The 21,837-nt window shown below is 38.3% G+C and overlaps 1 protein-coding gene across 2 annotated transcripts in view; it reads left to right on the forward strand.

Annotated features, from left to right (window-relative positions):
- The first annotated feature begins 542 nt into the window (after positions 1 to 542).
- The window catches only part of SCFD1 (sec1 family domain containing 1), a 50,681-nt gene continuing 29,386 nt past the window's right edge, over positions 543 to 21,837 (forward strand). For both annotated transcript variants that reach the window (XM_065838781.2, XM_071809372.1), the window contains exons 1-14: positions 543 to 626; positions 4,628 to 4,698; positions 5,491 to 5,579; positions 6,601 to 6,691; positions 7,504 to 7,626; positions 8,135 to 8,222; positions 11,915 to 12,004; positions 13,171 to 13,226; positions 14,634 to 14,719; positions 16,492 to 16,591; positions 20,004 to 20,143; positions 20,559 to 20,649; positions 20,977 to 21,050; positions 21,610 to 21,691. In XM_065838781.2, coding sequence (XP_065694853.1) covers positions 596 to 626; positions 4,628 to 4,698; positions 5,491 to 5,579; positions 6,601 to 6,691; positions 7,504 to 7,626; positions 8,135 to 8,222; positions 11,915 to 12,004; positions 13,171 to 13,226; positions 14,634 to 14,719; positions 16,492 to 16,591; positions 20,004 to 20,143; positions 20,559 to 20,649; positions 20,977 to 21,050; positions 21,610 to 21,691 — 1,212 coding nt within the window. In that variant the 5' untranslated portion in view covers positions 543 to 595. The remainder of the gene's footprint in view (positions 627 to 4,627; positions 4,699 to 5,490; positions 5,580 to 6,600; positions 6,692 to 7,503; positions 7,627 to 8,134; positions 8,223 to 11,914; positions 12,005 to 13,170; positions 13,227 to 14,633; positions 14,720 to 16,491; positions 16,592 to 20,003; positions 20,144 to 20,558; positions 20,650 to 20,976; positions 21,051 to 21,609; positions 21,692 to 21,837) is intronic.

Here is a 21,837-nt window from a genome sequence, read left to right on the forward strand (position 1 = left end):
CTGAGGCTGAGACAAGCAAAGCACGTGTTTTACTTCTTGATAACTCACTAAAGCTTCATTACTCTATCCTTAGCTGGCTGCCTGGTTTTGAAACAGTCCTCAGAGCTGCCCTGATGTATTTAAGGGGTTTTCTAGGAAGCATTTCAGTTCTCCCCAAAAGTTAATGCGAGTTTTTTCTCAAAAAAAAAAAAAAAAAGGTGAGAAATAGCACCACCCTGCTCTCTGAACCATCTCAACCTGTTTTTCGCAGCTGGGGAAAAGCACCGGCCCAAATTTTAACTGAAAAAGTGCAGTTTCTTAATTACAGCTCCCTCAAGAACGAGGGCTTGTTCTAGAGCTGTTGGCTGCCGTGAGGCACCACGGCCTCCCGGGGCGGGGAAAGCGGGGAGAGCACGGAGCTGTGCCGCAGCTGCTGCCGGGGAAGCGGCTCGGGTGGGGAGGACAGCGCTCCTGTGGTGCCGGGACAGGGCGAGGAGTCGCCGCCGGACTGCAGGGCCCGCCTATCGCCGCCCTCCGGGCCGCCACGTCGTCCGGCGGCTGCGTACGCGGCGGTGGGCGGGGCGCCGCGCCGAGGCCGGGCTGGCGGCGCAGGAAGATGGCGGCTGGTATCCGGGAGAAGCAAACAGGTGAGCGGCTTCCCGCGGTCCCCGTAGCGCAGCGCGACAGCTGCCGTTCTCGGGGATCGGGGTGGGGAGGGAGCACGCTCAGTTTCACGGTGCTCCCGGAGGCTTTCGTCTGCCTCGCCCTTTTCCGCGGCGGAGCTCCGGGACGGGACGTGGGCGTCTCCGCCGCCTTGCCGCCGCCTTGCCACCGCCGGGGGATTCGCGCCTTCTCACCCGGCTTGGGTCTCCCGGCAACGGGACGGCGGCCTACTCCTTGCTCGGAGCCCGCGGCTGCTGGAGCGGAGAGATGGGGCGCCGCTCAGCTGCCTCCGCAGCGACGGGCCCGGGGGAGCGGGGCTCCAGGGTCTCTGGCCGAAGCTTCTGCCGAGGGGCTCGGCCCCGCTGCGGGCACAGGGCCGTGTGTGTGCCCTGCCGGGCAGCGCCGGGCACGGGCCCCGGGGGCATGCCCGCGGGTGCCGCCGTGGTGTGGAAATCGTCCCCGGGAAGGGACATGAGCGGTGCTGCTTTCTCCCGTGGCCGTGGGAGCGGGTTGTACGCTCCCTCCGTTTAGGTTTCCTTTCTGCCTGTGGTAAGGATCAACAGGAAAGAAACAGCGTTTAGTGGTGCAAAAATAAAGCTTCTGTGATGATGCTTCTGTTAAGGCAATGCAGGGGCTTTGTAGTGTGTACCGACCCTCAGGTAATTGAGAATACGAGATTAACAACTACAACTAATTATGCAGGAGGTTTGCTATAGTTAAAGGATTAGTTATTCAGCCTTTCCTTATGCAGTACTACAGCTTTGTGACTGACGCTTTTTTCTCTGTCTTGACACTGCTTTGTGGAGCCTTGTGCCACCCAGAAGCTCATGTCAGCTCCATAGTCCTCTACTTCTGTTGCTTGCCAAAGTTTTTGTCAGTAGTTTGAGCTGTAATCTTGTCACCGTCTCATTGACAACTGCAGTATCTTTCTGGTGGTATAGAGGATTCTGGGTTCATTTATTTAACATGAAATGTCTAAAATCATCTGCCTGAAATTTTCAGTCTGAGTCTCTGTGTGGACTTTAAATATTTACTAGTATTATTCATCTTCTTTTCGTACCAGCAGCCTACTTCTGTATCTCATTCCGGTGGCCATCTGCTATTCATAGTGCTATTTGATGTTCCTTTGCAGGCCTTTACCTCTCTTTGCTACTTTTCTGACAAAACCCACTGTCATTGAGCCCTTATTCCATACAGCTTTGTTTTTTTCTACTCTGCTTTGCCTTGTTACTTATTTCAGTCAACCTTTACCCCTGAACCCATGTTGTCTTCCATTGGTGATGTCATTTCCAAGGAACTAGATTGAACAACTAAAAGACACTCAGAAAAAGGAAAGGGTTTATTATCATTTAGTGTTTGCGTACCACATCTGTGCAACATCTGTTGTGACCTTTGTCCTGGTTCACAACCACGCAAAACATATAATTGTGCAAGCACAACAAAACTTGATCCTTGATCGCAGATAGTATTCAGCCGAAATATAAATGAAGTGGCAATATAAATACAAAAAAAAAAAAAGAAACCCAGAGATCTGCTGAGCGTTTGTTGTGATTGTCACAGCATGTCACTGGTCTTATTGCTGTCTTCTGTAGAGAGCTTATGCCAAGTTTAAATTTAAATGGTCAACTCTACAAAGCAGCTGCTTCAGATCCAGTAGCACCAAAATACAAACCCTTGCAGCTTTATACAAAAATATGAATAAGGAAAAATGTTATAACATTGCTAAATGGAGCCAGTCATGTAGTGGTGATGGACACAGGTAAGAGTGAGATACCCAATGCCTTCTTTGCCTCAGACTTCACCAACAAATTCTCCCCGGCTTTTGTGTCACTCTGGAGTCAATCACGGAGTGAACCCTCTTGGCAAAGACTGACCACCCTGACTGCCTTCAGTGATAAAATGACTGGATTTGTGGGTGACAGCAGAACAGACTTATGTCATTCACCTTGATTCCAGCAAGGCTCTTGACATTGTCTTCTTGTATCCCGGTTAGGAAGTTATGAGCTGGAGGGATGGACAACTGGATAAGTAAAAAAAAAAAGCGTTGAGTGGTTCAGGTTCAGGGGGTTGTGATTAATCATAGTATACCTGGAGGCTGCTGACACTTGGGGTGCCACATGGGTCTGTCCTGTGACCCGTCTGTTTTAAAAATCTCTTATCAGTGACCTGGAAGGGATGTCAAAGTGCACTCTCATTACTTGTACTGGTGACAGCAAACTAGGTGAATCGGTTAATATGTTCAAGGGCAGAGCTGCCACTCCGAAGGACCTCAGTGGGCAAGAGGAATGGGCCAACAAATACCTTATGAAATTCAACAATGACAAATGTAAATTCCTGCACCTGGAAGGGAAGAACCCTTTGCAACATACAGCTGACAGTGCAGGATGCTGGCAGGCTGGAGAGCATCTCTGCCCAAAAGGCACATGAGGATTCTTGGTGGACAGTAAGCTAAGCACCAGCCTGCATTATTCCCCAGCATAGCAGCATCCTCAGCCGTATCCACAGGGGGGCAGCCAGATTGAGGCCAGTGATTGTCCCCCTGCTACTCAGCCCCAGGAGACCACATCTAGGTACTGTGTCCAGTTTGCAGCTACCAGTACAGGCAAGGTGTTTATCAGGTGAAGAGAGTTCAGCAAAGGACCTCTAAGGTGGTCAGAGGCTGGAGCACTTACCCTGTGAGCTGAGGCTGCAGGACTGGGGCTTGTTCGGCCTGGAGAAAAGTTGGCTTGGAGGGGAGGACCTAACAGCAGGTCCCCAATACCTATGGGGAGGGCATTGAGAAGGTGGAACCAGGCTCCCTGGGGTGGTGTGTGGCAGTAGGTTGAGGAACAACAGGCAGAAGTCGAAATGATATACTCAAACCTGATATAAGGAAGAACTTTTTCACCATGAGTACAGCTGGTGCTACAGGTTGCACAAGGTGGTTTGTGGCATCTCCATCCCCGAAGATTTTTCAAAACTTGATTGGGTAAATCCCTGAGTAGCTTGGCCTGGCCTCACAGCTGACCCTGTTTGAGCAGGAGGTTGGACTACAGATCTCCTGAGGTCCTTTCCAGCCTGAGCGGTCCTGTGATACTGTAAACTCCAGGGGAAATGCACTGAGAATGCTCACAAGTCTCGTTCAGATAAAGAATTAGAAGTTAACCATTTCTACTGATCTCCATTTATGAGCAATGTGGTGTATGTTGCCCTAATTTCTGAAATTTTTTCCTCTTTGCAAAGCTTTGTGATGATTTTGTTTTTGAGTTTGAACAGAATAGCCACTAACTTATGTTGATACAGATAGTCTTTGGCTTGTATTCAAAGATGAGAGAACAGCGCATAGTGTATATTGTTGAGTCAGATAAATGAAGAAAGACTGCTTACTTAATAGATTTATAAGTCAGAGGTAGGTGAAGGAATCTGCTTTGGTTTTTGTTTTGGATGGGAAGTTAAATGAAAACTCATTCATGTTTCAAAGAGTTTTCTTGCTGCAAAGTAGTATTTTTGTACCCCTTAAAGCAGCAATTTCTTCCTGTAAGTTCTCAAAATGTTTCAAAATGTGTGTCAGTTTTAGTTAGGTGAAAAGGTATTTTTTGCTTGTGTGTATGCTGTTTTTCCTGTGAGGTAGGAAAAGCTTATCAGGGGAATAACGCAGACTAGTACCTACCGCACAGAATGCATCTTCAGGAAGATACTGGCATTATTCCTAAGGCAAACTGTGACAGAATGCAGCCTGTATAGGTAAGGAGAGAGATTCTTTCTTTCTGTTTTGGGACTTGCTTTTTCTCCATTTAGTGTGTCTTTGGGAACCCATAAATTCTAGCTGATACGTGCCACTTGTCAGTCAGAGCTACATAAAAATAATGAAAATGTGATTTGTTGCATTTATATTTTATGATGGTTTTCCTCTTAAATGAAACATGTGATAAAACCTTGGTAATGTGTTTGGTCTCTATAGTTGAAATGTGAAGAGAGTAAAGCATTTTTCTGTTTTATTTTCCAGTGGCCTTGAAACGTATGCTGAACTTCAATGTTCCTCCTGTTAAAAACAGCACAGGAGAACCAGTATGGAAGGTAGGAACTGTTTCAGTGGGAATAGGAGAATCTTATAGTGTTCAAAAAAACTCAGATTTTCAAATTTTAGCTAATTCCAGTATCTTATCTATGTTCTTAACTTGTACAAAATATTTTTTCCTGTGTGTTATGAATGTGCAGAGTTAAATATCAGCATTGCTGAGAAAAATACATATTAGAAATATTAACTGCTTCAGGACCCAGTGACTGCTTCTTTAGACAATATTTTAATGAGCAACTGAGGAGAATATGTTTGAAATATACTCAGGTCTCATTGATACCTGTTGGCAGAAACCTACGGAATACCTTACAGATGAACTCACAGTCAGGAACAACTATTGGTAGCCTTAAATTTAGGACAACTGAGCTCAAGCTACTTTTATTAGATTTAAAGAGTAAGTAATTTGTGAGATTTTTTTTGCTACTGCAAAGCATATATTATGTCTCTTCATCCATTCTGTTGTCTCTTTTATTGCTAGTTCCTTTTTTTCTTCTCCGCTTCTCCTTTTGTTTCCTCCCAAATGCAGCAGAGAAATTCTGCACTCAAAATAACAAATTTCTGAGAGCACATTCCTGTTGACATCTCCTGACACTTTTCAGGAGATGGAAGTGATGAATTTGTTTCCCTTTATCATTGAGAAATGGAAATCTATGACTAATGATTTATTATAAATTGGTAAATGTTTAGCACTTTTCAGGTTAGGATGGTAGTTCTTAAACTTGAATTCCTGTATCCACTGTATCCTGTATTCTAATATATCCAGTTTGTAAAAAGATGTGTATCTATTTCAGGTTCTCATTTATGACAGATTTGGCCAAGATATAATCTCACCTTTGCTGTCAGTGAAAGAGCTGAGAGATATGGGGATCACTTTGCATCTGTAAGTAAAAAAAAACAGATTTTTTTTTTTTTCCTAAAAATAACTTTTGTTTATATTCACCCAAAATCACAAACAAAGCATTGAAAATCGTTTGATGAATGACTGCTAAAATAAAGATCATACCCTGATTTCTTTCTAACGTCAGATGGTATTATTCAGAATCAGCAAGTAGAAAGGTCATTTCAAACACTGTTCAGTAAGATTTCTTACGAAGTAGAAGAGCTCCCTGCTCCAAAGAATTACCCAATAAGTCTTTTGAGGAATCTGTCTGTACAATTCCTTCTGTATTCATCTGTCTTAAGATTATTTTGGCGCAAACTGTTTCACGGGACTGTACGTACACTCTGCTTGTCTTTATGCACATAGATTGTAATTCCCTCTTGTTTAAAGATATGGAATCTTTAAGTACTATTTTAAGAGATTTCCCATTTCTCTTTCTCCAGATTATGTTTATTTAGCTCATTGTCATTCCTTAGCTGTGGTAAGAGTCACGGATGATCTTTGAAGATACATTTATTTTTTAAAAGTTTTTCAATTTTTACTAAGTGAAGTCTAGAAATGGAAGCACAGTTTAACGTTTTGACGTATCAGCAGAAATGTGAGAGAAACGTGTAAGCACCTTGCCTGTCTTTGTTTTAATGAGCAGGAAAGGCAAGTTTAATAGTGTGAGATTTGGGGTTTTTTGTTATCCTGACAACAATTAATAATTGGTATATGAACTTTGCAGATGTAGTATTTTACTTTTCTCTGGATGGATTAACCTCCTTTTGAAGATTTGCAAAGCCTTTTCTCAAGCTTTGGATAAACTTTGGAGAGCTCTATTAATACATTAGGCTAGAAATTTTACAAATACGATTTTGCTATTTTCCATGTCTTGTTCTTGCTAAAATCTAGCTAAATATAGGAAGAAATTGCACAAAATTAAATATGTCTGTATGAGTAAATAATTTCTTTAACTCTTCTAATTTTACACAAATCAGAGGAGCAACTCATTCAAGATGTATTTTTTTCTTCCTTTCAGGCTTTTGCATTCAGATCGGGATGCTATTCCAGATGTTCCAGCTGTTTACTTTGTAATGCCAACAGAAGAAAATATTGACAGAATGTGCCAGGTAACTTGCGTGCTCAATGTTCCGAATGAGTGGATGCAGCAGAGGTAGAGTGTGTGAAGCACTCCTGCACTCATCAGAGTGTGACCGTTCTACATCTAGTTCTTGTGCCTGCCTGTGCTTGCGTTTTTTATGTATTAGCAAGTATTTGTCATAAAAATATTACCCAAAATTTTTACATGCAAATGTTTCAGTTTCAAAGAAGATAGAAAGGTGGTCTTTGTTTTGGAGAGAGACCTTTGGGAATGAAAAGACAAGAGGCATAAAGTGGGCATAAACCAAAATATAGGCAGTTCCATTTAAACGTAAGAAAAAGCTGGCTTAATGAGGGTGACCAAGTGCTGGAAGAGATTGCCTGGAGCATTTGTGGAGTCTCCGTCCTTGTGGATGTTCAGCACTCGGCTGGAGTCGCCTGCTCTATTTGACTCTCCTTTGGGCAGCGGGGTTGGACTGGGCTAACCACAGTTTTTCACATTCTCTGGGAGGAATTGATGGAAGGTTGACATCCTCAACAAAGGACAGAAGAGCAAAGGGTACTTTTGGTCAGTGGTAAAGTGGGGAGTAATAGTTGCTATCTGGTAGCTTAAATTTCCTTTTTTTTTTTTTGCAGTTCTGTGTTAGGTTGGTTAATCGATTTATGTAGTCAAACCACTGCATACAGGGCTGTATGAACAGACAGCTAAGCACTTCCAAAAATGTAGTTTGTCTGTGGATAATGGGAACATCACATAATAAAAGTAAGAATGTTTTTTAATTAGTTAGAAATATATTAGTACTTCTTCAGAAAAAAATATTTTGGTTTTCCTCCTTTTTAGGATCTTCGAAATCAGCTTTATGAATCTTATTATTTAAACTTTATTTCTGCCATTTCGAGAAGTAAACTGGAAGATATTGCAAATGCTGCCATAGGTGCTAATGCAGTAACTCAGGTGGCCAAGGTAAGAAAATCTCACAGTCTAATGTTAAAGATACTACCATTACGGGTGTTATTGCATTCTTACGTGGCCGCTTCAGTGCCATCCACAGCTTTTCTGACTGAATCATGAACAAAATAAATGTTCGGCTAGATTCACTGTCAGGCATAGATTTACTGGGGAAAAAAAAAGGGAATCTCAGTCATCTCAGTAATGCAGCTTAGTACTACACTTCAGCTTAGTTAAAGGTGCTGGAAGACCCTTGTGCTAAATGATAAGAGGGGAAATATAGTGGTTTCAGAGTATTGCCAACCTCATCAGCTCATTACGTGCATCCAGTGCATATGTAATATTTCGTGTTACCACTCAATCATCACACAGTTTTTTTAAATTCACACATTATATTTGCATTTCTTTCTTTTAATAGGTAGCTCTGTAAAAGGTTCAAAAAGAAGTAGCAATAAATCACAAACATATTTTTTTTTTTATGTTTCACTCTGGACTGTTCTGACCGTTATTCCTTGATTTCTAGGTGTTTGATCAATATCTTAATTTTATTACTCTAGAAGATGACATGTTTATATTGTGTAACCAAAACAAAGAACTTGTTTCATATCGTGGTAAGTAAAATTTGTATAAAAATTATACCAGAATGTCTAAAGTTTAAATTTACTTTTGAAGTTGTAGCTAATACCAAGCAAAGATTTTGTTTTGCTTTGATCTGCTCAGAATTCAGGATAATCTGTTAGATGTGTAGTTTAAAGTCATGAAGGAAGCAGTTCTTAGATATTAATTTCAGCATTTTTACTACACAGCTATTGTAATATTGAAAAATAATTATGTATTTTTAAATAACAAATTTAATAAAGCAAAACTGCAGCATCACCGTATATGGATAGTACAGCTTTTTAGATGTGGAATAATATGGGAAAAATTTGATATTATCTACAAATGTAGATAAACACTGTGGGTAGCTGCTGTGTGGAGGCACCACTGTTTTGTCGTCATCCCTTCTGCAGTTCTTAAGGAATTAAGAACTGATAAGGGTTTCTTGTATCTTCTGGAGAGTGACCGTTCAGTACCTGCTTTTCTTATTCAAGACATGAAAACGTGGGGGTATGTAAGGGAGGTGATTAGAATCAGGGGCTGGAGTAGCACAGGGAAGAATCTGGGAAAGGACATTCTAGAAAGTAAGAAATGCTGATTGCTTCTGCAAACACGTGAACCAAGCATGCCAGCTTCTTTGTAAAGTCTTGGAGTTGCAAGTCAAGTCAGTCTCATGGAACTCTTTTTTTTTTTTTTTTTTTTTTTTGTCCTTTTCTTGGGACTTGTGTTGGACTTTTTTTGGGAACCAAGCAGGAAAACCAAGTGGCTGCCTTAGGTCAGTGACCTATGGTGTTAATAGCAGCTCAAGTCAACATATATACTACTATACTCAGTGCTTTAGTGTAGTCACAGTGTCTACAGACAGCTTCACATAGTTAATTCCTGGTTTATTTGGATGCACTGAATACTCAGTAGTGACCTGGTAGAGATGAGAAGTCTGTATGCCTGACATGTAGCAGTGAGAATTTTCTTCTCTCTTGCCCGATTTCTGAAGTCAGTACCTTTCTGTAAAACTGAATCCATAATACTGAGTTCTGCCTCATGCTGGGGATTGATTCCATTGTCAAAATGAAGGGCATTTTTGTTTGAAAAGCAGACTTTGATTTTTGAAATTTTTTTACTAAAATTGGAGTTTTAGTAATACTTGGGGGTTTTATGTGTTTGTGTGTATGATAGCTAACATGGAATTTGAATTAAAATGACTGAAAATGTTTTGAACCTGTCAGTTTCTGCGTGATTTGTTTTCTTCTCTTGGGCCTCTGAAATTTGCCACACAACCAGTGATTTCACACTGTATTTAAAGCAATCTAGAAGTGGGCTGTTTCCAAAAGCTGATAGAACACAAATCTAATCTCCCATAGAGAGTGATTAGTTTTCCAGTAGTCACTGAGCTGATCCGTCATGCTGTGTGAGTTCTAGATCTGACACAGGCAGGTAGTAGGAGTGCAGGGGTGAAAGAGAAGAGTCTTTTTTGTCTTTGGAGAGCAACCCTAGCAGGAAACTGCCAGTTTTTTGTATTTTTGTAATCCACATACAGTGTAAACCTGACAGTGATGAAAGACAGCTGCTGTTCTTGCAGCAGCACTGCCATGTGTGGCCATGCATGGAGCTGAATGGGTGAACTAACAACAAATACAACAAAAAGGGTTAATTTTCAGTTTCTTGATTTCCTGGCTGTATGACTGCATTTGTAGAGAGATAACGTCAGAACAAATAAGCGTGATAACGTTCTTCAGTCATGTAAAAGGTTTTCACAGACAGAAAGGTGATAACACATTCCCTCTATCCATGTAGTAATGGACAAGGAGTGATGAGCTTAAATTGCAACAAGAATCTGGTCAGATATCAGGAGCACTTTCTAACATGAAAGGCAGCGAAATATTATAATAGATTACCTATAAATATTAGGGCATTTTCATGAATGGGAGGCTTTTGGAATTGGTTTAGACACAGAAATGACGTAGGTTTACCTCATCTAGATAATGCCTCAGGCTCCCTTTGGTTCTGTTTTTCTATGACTGAGTAGAAGAAAGAGTAAATGGGTAATATTGGCATAAAGTCAATGTTCCTGGCATCCTGTTTGATGCTATTTGAATGCTTTTTTACCAAATTTGGATCAATTTTGTAAACCAAGAAAATGTAGGAGACCTAAGCTTTCTTTTCTGTAATAGATACATCACCAATAAGCTTGTTACAGCGAAGAGGAGTGTATATATAAAACATGATAGAACATATTACTGAAAGATTATTAATGGAGTTTGTCAAAGGTTGACCTAAAGAGCAGGAATATTGAATATTTGTGTTGATTGCTATGATACAAAAAATAAAAAAAGGAAAAAAAGGAATATGCTCGTAAAATGTGCATGTTACCCAAAATTTGAAAGCATTGACACTATGCAGTTTACTAGAACATCATAAATGAGTACCTTAAACATAATAATAGGGAGGGAGTTAAATTCTAAAATTGAGAAAGGCAAGGAAGTAAAAATAAGATTATTTTCGGCCTGTAAACTGGGAGCCCATTAGTTGGAGAGAACTAGAGAATGATAGCCTCAGTTAACTTCAGAACATTACAGGAAAATACAGATATAGGAACAGTCTGGCTTTCTTGGTGCTGGTATTTCAGAAACTTGAACTCAGAATAAAAAAAGTGCTGAAGGGAGCACTTCTATTGCTACTGTCATCCTGGAAGCCTAGTAGAAAGTGTGGCTTACTAAGTATAGCTACTGATAGAAATTGCTGATGTAATCCATCTCTCTCAAGTTCCTAGAGGACAAAAGCTCAGGAACAAAAGTACCTTTAAAGTAAGAGAATTATTATGGCTGGCCATTCATAAATTTGGAATGGAAGGCCTATTAATGTTCAAAGCTTTAAAGTTCATTTTTGAAGAAAGAATGTAAGACAGATAATTATTTGAGAAATTTTTAGAGGTAAAATAAAACAAAGGGGTATAGGATTTATGACATGAGTCCTGAGGTACTGCTTGACTTGAGACCTATGATAAGATTAGGTTTGATGTTTCCTGTTGGTTATTACATTCTTGTCAGTATTAATTATTTATTAGAAATGTTGCTTTATGTCTTTTGTTCTGACCTAAATATGTGAGGGAAATCTTTCTATCTGCAGTGTGAAATATTTTAGAACTTGGGAATTATCCCTAACCGGGGGACTGACATTAAATTTATTTTAAAAAGTAAAAAAAAAAAAAAGGTAAAACAAAAGGAATGTCTATTACAAGAGGTGGGATTTAGAGAATTTAAATATACATAACTGCATACTGTGATTTTCTTTAAATTACACAAGTAATTCTTGAGGATTTTATATCTGAAAAATGGTTTCCAAGTGGACAACCATTTCTGTTCTGTAACATGGTTTTATGGGAGGTTTTTAACAATGTGATACTAACACAATCCAGAAGTTACAGTATGCATTGTCAGAGACAATTGGAAAAGATTGTGCAGTGTTTGACTTTATACAGTGACCAATAATTAACTTCTCCCATATTTTTGCTCAAAAAAAGAAGAAAAAGGGGGAGGAGGAAAAGCCAATGGATGTGCTAGCAGGGGGAAATTCATGATTTGATCTCTTTGCAACAAAAGCTGTTGGCTATTAGCAACCATTAGGTAAGAAGAGGATGGATTTCTCAGTGTTAAAGTGGCACAAACTTCTTCAACCCTATTCTTAACTCTTTTCCGCACTGTTCTAGCCATTAACCGACCAGATATAACGGACACAGAAATGGAAACTATAATGGACACTATTGTTGATAGTCTCTTCTGTTTTTTTGTTACACTTGGTAAGTTTTCAAATACTAGCATATTTTCCATATGTTTTCCTTTTAGAAAAGATTCATATTCAATGAGATGCCTAGAATTTTAGTGATTTCATATAGGAAATTAAAGGCAGAATTAGATCTGTGACAGAAATAGTTCGTGGAGTGGGTTTCTCAAATCATTGATATATATCACTGCAAAAGGCAGTAAAGACTGCCCTACATGGGAGTTGAATCTCTGTCTTCAGTATCAATGGGAAAATAATGCTGAAGTGCAAAGGTTTGGATTCACTGTTTTTACAAAATCCTAGTTTGCAATGAAGAGCAATAGTGCTTTGAGTTTGGATTTGTAGCTCTCAAAAAGTAAACAAACAAAAGCAAACAAATAAAACGCCCCACACAAACAACAAAAAAAAAAAGCAAAACAGAAAAAGAAGAAAAAATAATCCCTCACACAAACCCTGTAAAGATCTACCTGAAATACAGGATAGGAAGATGTATTAAATTTACTTATTGTATTGTGAGTTTTCATGACGTTTAATCTACATTCTCACTGGACTTATCTCAGTCAGAGATAGTGATTCCCAGCTTCCCTTGTAGGAATGCTACAGGGCAGTCTGTTCAAGCGAGATTCCCTTGGACCTGTTGATTTCTTTCAAATGTTACCATGTTACAAAATAAGCCTCCTTTATTCAGTCACTTAAACTCTATGGTATTTGAATTTTCATATTTATATAGATAAGTGAGAAACAGTAGCTAAAGGTTTTGACACCTGAAAGCCAATGAAAAATGCGCTTTTGAAAATAACGTTACCCTGCAGTGAGTTGTAATTGATATATTGTGGTAGTGGTGTTATAGTACTTGTTGTTGTTTTTAAGGGATTTCTCACCTTTTGAAACTACGTTTTAATGCTTCTATGTGAGACAATGTCCCCTCCACAGTACAATAGCTATCTTTCTCATAAACTGCTGTATGAGGTGTTCACCTACTTTTGTAAAACCTTATTTGATATTTCTATATAGTATCTTTTGTTTCGTAAATGAAGACCACAAGACAAATTTAGTATGTTTGTATTGTCCACTTGAAAAATTTCATCTCAGAATGTTGCTAAAAATTTGTTTTATGAAAAGTGCACTAACTTATAATCTGAAAATTATAATGCAAGTAGCAGTCAATATATCTTTTATTAGGAGCTATTCCTATAATCAGATGCTCAAGAGGAACTGCAGCTGAAATGGTGGCAGTGGTAAGAAACTGTTTTCTAAGCAAGTATCATTTTAAAACTTGTGTCTTAGTAAGAAATTTTTATTTATCTTAGTGGAAAAGCCCGTAAGTGCAAGACATTTTCACTATGTTGAACCAGCTCACATTGAGCTTGATCATCAAGTAGGGATGAAATTACCAAACTAAATCACAATTTAAAATATCTGCAGCACTGTCTTCATTAGGAGTCACTGTGTTTTGTTTCTTCTGTCTTCCTCACGTGTTTCTTTGTCAGTGAAGTCTTAATACTGATTAGACCTGAGCATTCAGTGTGCATGCATTCATGTTGAGGGTCATCTCATTTTTATGCAACACAACGTGGCAGCATCTGACTGCCCAGTTTACTCCTTCTGCTGTGGTTCCCTCTTGGTGCCTCCTACTGGTATTTTCTATTCACATGTTTGTGGAAGGCGTGCTAAGTGTCAGGAAGGAGATTAGTGGACATAAAGGAAGCATCTTCTATGTAGTCCTGGATACAGCTATGTGCTGGTTTGACTGAAAATGGGTTGATTGTCTTTGTGCAGTTAGAAACCTTTTCATAGCACATATGCTCATTATTTGGACATAGTTTGAGAACAAGCAGGTAACACCCTGGCACAGAACTAATGTTTTTGATTGCTCTGGTGTAAGAGCCAAGGGCATTCTGAGTGGTCTGCTAACAGGTGTGAGGCATCAAGATAGGCAGGGCAGAGCTTGAATGACATCCAGATTGATCAATAAGAGTATTCCACCCCATTAGTGTCATGCTAATGATTTAAGGAGAGTTACTCTTCCGGGTTGTTTAGCTTTTTCTCTTGCACTTCCGCTGTCTTTTGCTAATGAGGTGGGGGAGTTTCAGTCGGGACATTTAGCGTGGCCTTTTGCCGTCCTGCAGAGGCCTCTGGGCTTTTCTGCCTTTTTCTTCTCTTTTCTCTCTCTGGGATCAGCTGTTTGGACCAGGTGTGGCTTGCTGGGACTGGCTGCTCAGTTGTGGACAGAGTTCATGAGGAATTGCCTTGAGTATCTTTTATTTCTATTATATATATATTTACTAGCAGGGTATTGGTATTTTGTTATTTTATTAAACTCTGTTTGTCTCAATCCAAGTTTCTCCCTTCCCTTTTTATTCTCTCCCCTGTTGGGCGGGGGGTAGGGGGTAAGTGAGCAGCTCTCGTGATTGTATTGCTAGCTCGGGTTAAACCACAAGCAGCTATAAATGCTGGAGGGAGAAAATAGAAAGAAGAGATTTCATTCTTTCACATGTGCAGTGGATCTAGACTTCCTGCAGCTAAGACATCTGTGAATTACCATAACAACACATCTTTAAATGTTCACCTTACAAAGGGGTTAGGAAACAGCTGGTTTATTATTTGTTAAAAGCTGTTTTGTTTCTTTCCTCCCTCCCCCCCAGAAATTAGATAAGAAGCTCAGAGAGAATCTAAGAGATGCCAGAAACAGTCTTTTTACAGGTGACGCACTTGGAACTGGCCAGTTCAGGTACGGTGTTAGTAATAACTATGTGTTTTTGTTTTTCATATTTCAGTTGCCTGAAATATTAGCATAAGTCACCGCTGTAGTGAAAATTGTATTTACAAGAATTTGATTCAAAATCTGTATTAAAAGAATTTATATACTCCTGAGCGAGTTTTCCAGTCTCTTAGCATAAGTGGTTTGAAAACTTTTATAGCTAATAAGTGTGCATTCCTAGGTCAGTGAGACAGGAACTACTTAACAAACTGGGTAGTTTTGTTCAACCTTTAAACCCAGCAAGAACCAAGCTCCTGCAAAACCACACAGTTGAGAGAACCACAATATGCAGCTGGCTGTCTGAACATACCTGTGAGCAACCTTTAGTCCATTTTCTCACTTGTGAGCACTGTTATCGGTTGTAGTTATGTCTAAAGCAAGTATTTCTCAGCCAACCCCTAAATTCTACCAGAGGAGGATTGCTTAAGGACTACCACTTGGACAATTAGATTGTTAAGCACTATTAAGTCATGACCATTTGAATCCTTCGAGGAGAGAGGTGAGAAGAGACATTGTGGGTGCTCGCATGTATCTGACAGTGTGTTCTCTGTAACCTCCTGTGTATACCATTGCCCCCAGATAGCTGAATACTTCAGAGACTGCCTTAGGAAAGTGTATTACAGGAGTTTACACTGTACTGGAAAGGTGAGGAGATGTACTGAGAATACTGTAGGAAACAGTTATGATCTCCTAACTGGATATAAAATAGTAATTGTATTTGTGTCACAAATTAAGATCAGGACTTGGATAAAAGACAAAAAACGTCAAGGGTTGCAAAATGGAATGAGCTCAAAAAGTATTAGGAAAGAATAGCTGTAAAATACCAGTTCCCTCATTTTCATGGGAAGTGAATTGTAACCACTGGCTTGTTTTCCTGATAGTGTAGCATCATTGCTCTCAGAAAATCAAAATGCAGGGAAAGGGAAACATGGGAACCAGCTAAATGGCTTCAGATGTTTAGTTTGGTTTTCAGAATCAGGTGACTAAGGCTCTTGAGATTATATATCTACTTGAAAATACTTACTGCATGGACATCCAGAGCATGGAATTAACATGCTTTTACTCTGCTCAAATACACTGTAATTTGGCCATCACATTTACTGTAGGGTTAATGTGCTTAAAGGAAAAGGTTGCAATAATGTTCTGTCAATTCACAGCATTCCTATCTTCACTATAAATGTTTCATGTAATCATAACCCAACACATTAAGGCATGTCTGCATACTTTTTCCACTAAATTGAGTGTTGATGGAATTAACACAATGGACCTCAGAAGTTCATATTTTTTTCTTTATGGATTTCATATACAAAGAGAAAAATGAAATTAAAAACCTTTGAGAGAGAGATTTTATATTTGAGGTTCATGATGGCTATAAAGCTCAAATATTACCCACTCAGACAGTTGCTTGGAACTCAGATGTGTACCCACAGGAGGAGTTATTAGTTAATACCTAAAATGCTAGTTACTGTTCAGTGTTCTGACTTCTGCTCAACATTTATGCATTGTTAATTTCACTTAGTAATGATAAAAAGATGATTTTATTTTGTACTAAGACAGCATTTCATGGAATTTCTGGCAGTGATCAGCCCCAGATGCTTTGGGGAAGGCTGGAGGAACTCTGCAGTAGGCAATTTGGCTTTTAACTTGAAATATGATGTAGAAGGTGGTTGATATCACTCAGGATGTTACTGAGGCGTTCTAAACATGTTTAAAGAAGTACTAATACAGTGTCATCTTTTCAGCTTCCAAAGGCCCCTTTTAGTCCTTGTTGACAGAAACATAGATTTAGCAACTCCTCTACATCACACATGGACATACCAAGCTTTAGTGCATGATGTTCTGGTAAGAATAAATCTGATCTTGTTACTGAAACTATTTCTTCACTCAGTTTTTTATAAAATTTAATACCATATTCTCTCTTAATCCAAAATCTCTTTTTTCTGCTTTATGTGAAACTTGTTTAGTAAAAAACTATTTGGAAGATTTTTCCCTAGAAGGTTTATTTAGCAATAACTTCTAAAATCGTTAAAACGTAGAAATCTTGATATTATCAAAAGATAGGTAATTCAGCAATCCTAGCGTTTTCTTCAGTAGTTCATGATCTTTTATGTAAACTCCAAATGCCATCAAGTGCCATTCAGTTTTGAAAAATAAATGCTTTAAATGGGTTTTTAAACCGATTTAGTGTTAGTTTGAATTTCTAAAAAGACCTATTTCCGTTTTTCTCCACAAGGTGGTGTAGGTGTTCAGTATAGAGCTACCAAGTGGTATAATGACCCTACTGTGAGGAATCGAAAATAGAATTTTTAAATAATTTTTTGGAAATTCAGATATCCACAAACCACTTCTATTTCCTCAAGTTTACTGTATCAAATCAGTAGTAGAAATGCACTTGAATGAAAGCAAATACTATTTACCTAAGATTTATGCATTTTGTATATAGTTATCGTTGAAATAATAGAAAATAATATGAGTAAGAATAGTTACTGTCTGGAGGCTTTTTTATATGGTAGGGTTACACATGCAAGTCATTTCAGTATCTAGCTTTGAGGAATATTTTGGTTTTATTATTGAGACTATTAGAGGAATAGGTAAAATGCGCACATGTACATATGTGTTTGTATACAAAGTTGGTTGTGAACTGTATAGTTCTACATAAATAGTCATACATACAGTGTTATCCAGAAACTTGCATTGCTATGATGGAAATATTTTAGCACTAATGGGATGCTTTAGGACACTTTAAAATTCTATTTTATGTAATTCACTTTTCATAAAATGTCCCTTCATCTTAAATTTAAGGGTGCTTTTTACAAATAGACAATTGTTGGCCTGGTTTCTTTAGGAGAGGCGTATATGAAAAAAAAAACCACAATTTGCAATGTGCTTTCTTTAATAGTGATTGAACTGGCCAGACACTTGCAAATAGAAGTACCACATTTCTGCAGGTTTCTTTTGAAAAATCAGTGAAAGAGTAGGGGATGGAAACCCAAACAAGAATTTTTACAGCTGTAAATGCTATTGCACAAGGTCTACACTTCAGTTTGTTACCTGCCAATCACTTAATCAGCAAATAGTCACTTAATAGCTAGTGAATCCATGCAGCGCTCGAGGTATTTACCTCCTGCCTAGCTGCTGGGTAGAGAAGGCAGGGTTGGGTGGCCTCAGACACGTGTTGAGGTAGGGCTTTGGTGCATCAGGGTGCAGAGGGATCAGAGATGCAGTGGAAGCTGAGGAGAACTAGGACTGCAAGTGTGGAGGGGTACTAGAATAACACTAAAAGAATGATTTGAAGATCCTTAGTCATTTGTGCTGCATCAGGCTTCAGTTGTTTCTCTGGAACAAACGGTTAAATGTTGCATGTTGCTTCTCAGTTTTGACTGAGTTGATAGGATGATGAATTTGTATAGTGAAATTGTAACCAAGTGGCCTGTGATTCCATGTCAAAGAGAATAGTTTAATTTCAAAACCAGTCCAGTTACTCATCTTCAAGGCAAGCATGCCAGGTTCTTCATGTACTGAGCATAATGTTTCATGAAATAACCACAGTAGCCTTTTAAAATGCCATAAATTTTAACCGTGAAAATGTTACCAAGGCGATGATTATGTAAACTGTACTTTCAAATAAATTGTTTTCCGTTTAAGTTCTCAGTTACAATGGTCCAGGAATTTTGTGGGGTGTTGAACTAAATGCTAATCCAGCCACAAAGTTGTGTGCTACATCTGTTTAGATTATAATGATGGTGTTTCTACACATAAACAGGCTTGTATTAAGAGATTCCCATTTCGGAATAGAAAACCATTTTAGGAGTAGATACAGGAAAATTGGAGACCTGGATAGAAAGCTTTATGAAGACAAAATGGGGAGGCAAAAGGAGGAAGATGCTAGTCAATAAGAATCATTTTGGTAAAACTTGTAAATGCCGAAACTAACTTGGAAACTAACTTGGTCACTGGTGAGTTAGACTGAGACAAAACATAGATCTCCATCAAAAATCACAGCTGAATTTGCAATCAAATGATATTTTTTTTCCTTTAAGTTTTCATCGAACATATGTACTTGAAATATACTCTTTTTTTGATGAAGCATTAAATAAGTCTTGTGAGATGAGATTTTTGCTCACTGGCTGCATGTGCTTCCATTGAATATCTACTTGGTTTTGTTTCTGTTCTGGCATGGATCATTTATAGTATTTCATTTTAAGTGTGAACTCTGCCAAGGGATAACTAGAAACATTTTTAAATTTTATTTGACAAATTTATTACAGTGATCTAGTTCTGTGTACTGTAAGGAACATAATAAAGTGGAGTTTTATTTCTGGAAAAATATCTATTTTAAAAGATTTGCCACAGATTCTCTATAGTTGAAGATTTGCCTCTTCTTATTGTTATTTGCCAAGCAAAGAGCACCTCTGAAATTTTAAGCATTCTTGAAAAGGGTTAGAATAAAGTCAGCAAGTGGAATACTCATTAATCTTTGTTGAAAACCAGAGGGAATCTGTATGCAGCAGAAAACAAAGAGCTGTCCTTAGCAAAAGTAGTGGGGGAAAGAACCAGAAGACGCGCAGGGAGCAGCGCGCTAACACAATCGTGTGAGCATAACTGTCATCTAGGAAAAAAATGTGGTTTCTAGGTTCATGTGCCTATGGAAGAAGAAAAACTATATGGAGAAATAGCAGCTTTCTTGAAAGCTGTTGCTTTATCATGCACTCACTATTTCACCAGTGTTTAGAAAAATAGGAAAAGAGCTGTGAAGGTGCAGTGAAATAGTCCTCACAGTGGAGATTCCTGTTGCTGATTTCATGAGCTTTGCAGCTTTGATACATTTGCTGTAGCTGTGTAAGCAAAATTTAGCCTCAAACATTTTTTTGTCTGCAAAACAAACTCTTGTTACCTTAAAGTTTTGGTCAGTCGTTAGAGCTCAATTATTGCTAAGTAATTTATTTTCTGTACAGAAAACAGTGTTCAGAGACCAGTGTCAGAAGATTGCCTGCGTGTGAGACAATCAGATGTCTTTGCTGAGCATTAGTTTCTTTGTTAGGCATTTTTTCATTAAATGTGAGTAATTTTGGAGTTCTGACATTACTGTTGTTATTATCTAGTTGGTAAACTGTTTCCTGTCCTTTTAAGAAATTCTTATAAGCATCTGTGTTAATATTTTTAGAAAGTATTCTAGGAGATAATTTGTTGACTGTAGAAGACATTAAATAATTTAAACCTGTTAAATATTTACACGAGATTTGTCCTTTTTTAGGATTTCCATTTGAATCGAGTTAACTTGGAAGAATCAACAGGAACAGAAAGTTCTCCAGCAGGTGCTAGACCTAAGAAAAAAAATAAGAAGTCCTATGATTTAACTGCATCTGATAAATTCTGGCAAAAGCATAAGGGCAGGTAAGCTATAAAGGTACAGATTTTATATTTAGTCAATAAAATTCCAAGTATTCTTCATATTACAGTAGTTCTATTTTTAAGCTTCTTTGAAAATATTTTTGAAGTTTGTTTTTTTAAGGAATGATCTTTGTCAGTATTCATTTGCCTTATTAATTGTATATCAGCTTTTTGTTACAGAGCACAAAATTGTTCTTATCAAAATTATATAAAAATATTGAAAGCGGTGAATATTTCTTAGAAAGTTTAAGTAAACAGTGAGATGTTATTATCTTCACTGATTTGATACTGTTGCATGATTTGGGTTTTGATATTTCTGAAAACGTTTTCATGATCATCTTGATCATGCAACCTCTCTGGTTCTAGTATTTCAGTTTGTTGATTTAACTGAGGAGCCTAATGCAGAGTGTCACATTAGTCCTTTTCCAGAGGTAGCTGAGTCTGTTCAGCAAGAACTGGAATCCTACAGGGCCCAAGAAGATGAAGTCAAAAGACTTAAAAGTATCATGGTAAGTTTTATCACCTATATGTGCTTTATGTAAAGCATAACAGGACTTGTAGAGATGCTTAGTCCATTCTGTCACCACACACACAAAACTTGTCAGGACATACTGAATTTTAGGCATAATACAATATTAAAAATGGAGGAGGTTCAATGTCTTGCATTTATTGGCATTACACGTATAACTTCCATAATAATTGTAAAACATGATCCAGACTTTAATACCTTTATGAGAAAATAGTTTTTAAATGCACTGACTATATTTGCATGTGTGATCTTGCTGTTTATTATGACAACTTTTATTCCTCTTTCCAAACCCTTCCTCAAAACCCAGGGTATAGAAGGGGAGGATGAAGGAGCAATAAGTATGCTTTCTGACAATACAGCCAAGCTAACTTCAGCTGTCAGGTAAGTAATCAACAATGCATGATTATTTAATTAATTGGGAAGCATTTCTAATTCCTTCTGTCATTTTGCATTTAATATCTTTAAAATTAACTAGCTTTAAAAGTAGGCTATTCAGCTCAATAATAGATTTTAAATACTTTATAATTATAGTGAAGTTTAATGCAGTGTCCTAGACAAGTACTTGCCCATGTGACTTCCACAGCGTGTGTGTGAGCCCTGTACACATGACTTTGGAGTGCTTCCCCAGAAAAGCAAATAACCTTACGCACATCATAGCTTTGCTGACACTTCCACCAGAAAAACTTCCTACCTCTGCATTCCTTCCTTAAAAAGAACTGTTAGTGAAACATGTGGATAACGTCATTCTGTTATGAGAATCATTACATCTATCCTTTGTAATTTTTTAGTTCCAATCCTACTGTATTCTATAATTTTAAATTTTAATAATATCTAAGGGTCCCTTCCAACCTAAACTCTTCTATGATTCTGTGAATTTACACAATACACAATTCATCGAACTGTGCAACTCAGCAGGTTAGTTTGTATTTAATCCCTTCAGCTCTCTTCCAGAACTTCTGGAAAAGAAGAGGCTCATTGATCTTCATACAAATGTTGCAACAGCTGTTTTGGAGCATATAAAGGTACGATTGCTCTCCAGCTTCAGTTTTCAATCAGTAGTGCTCCTTACCTTGAAAAACACATTTGAGCAGGTGAAGTAGGATAAGAAAGTGGACCTTCTTAACTGTGCTACCTTTTACAGAAATCAGTGTGTAACTATTTACTGTTG

This window comes from Patagioenas fasciata, chromosome 5 (assembly GCF_037038585.1).
Source record: "Patagioenas fasciata isolate bPatFas1 chromosome 5, bPatFas1.hap1, whole genome shotgun sequence".
In the NCBI taxonomy this organism is placed as follows: Eukaryota; Metazoa; Chordata; class Aves; order Columbiformes; family Columbidae; genus Patagioenas; species Patagioenas fasciata.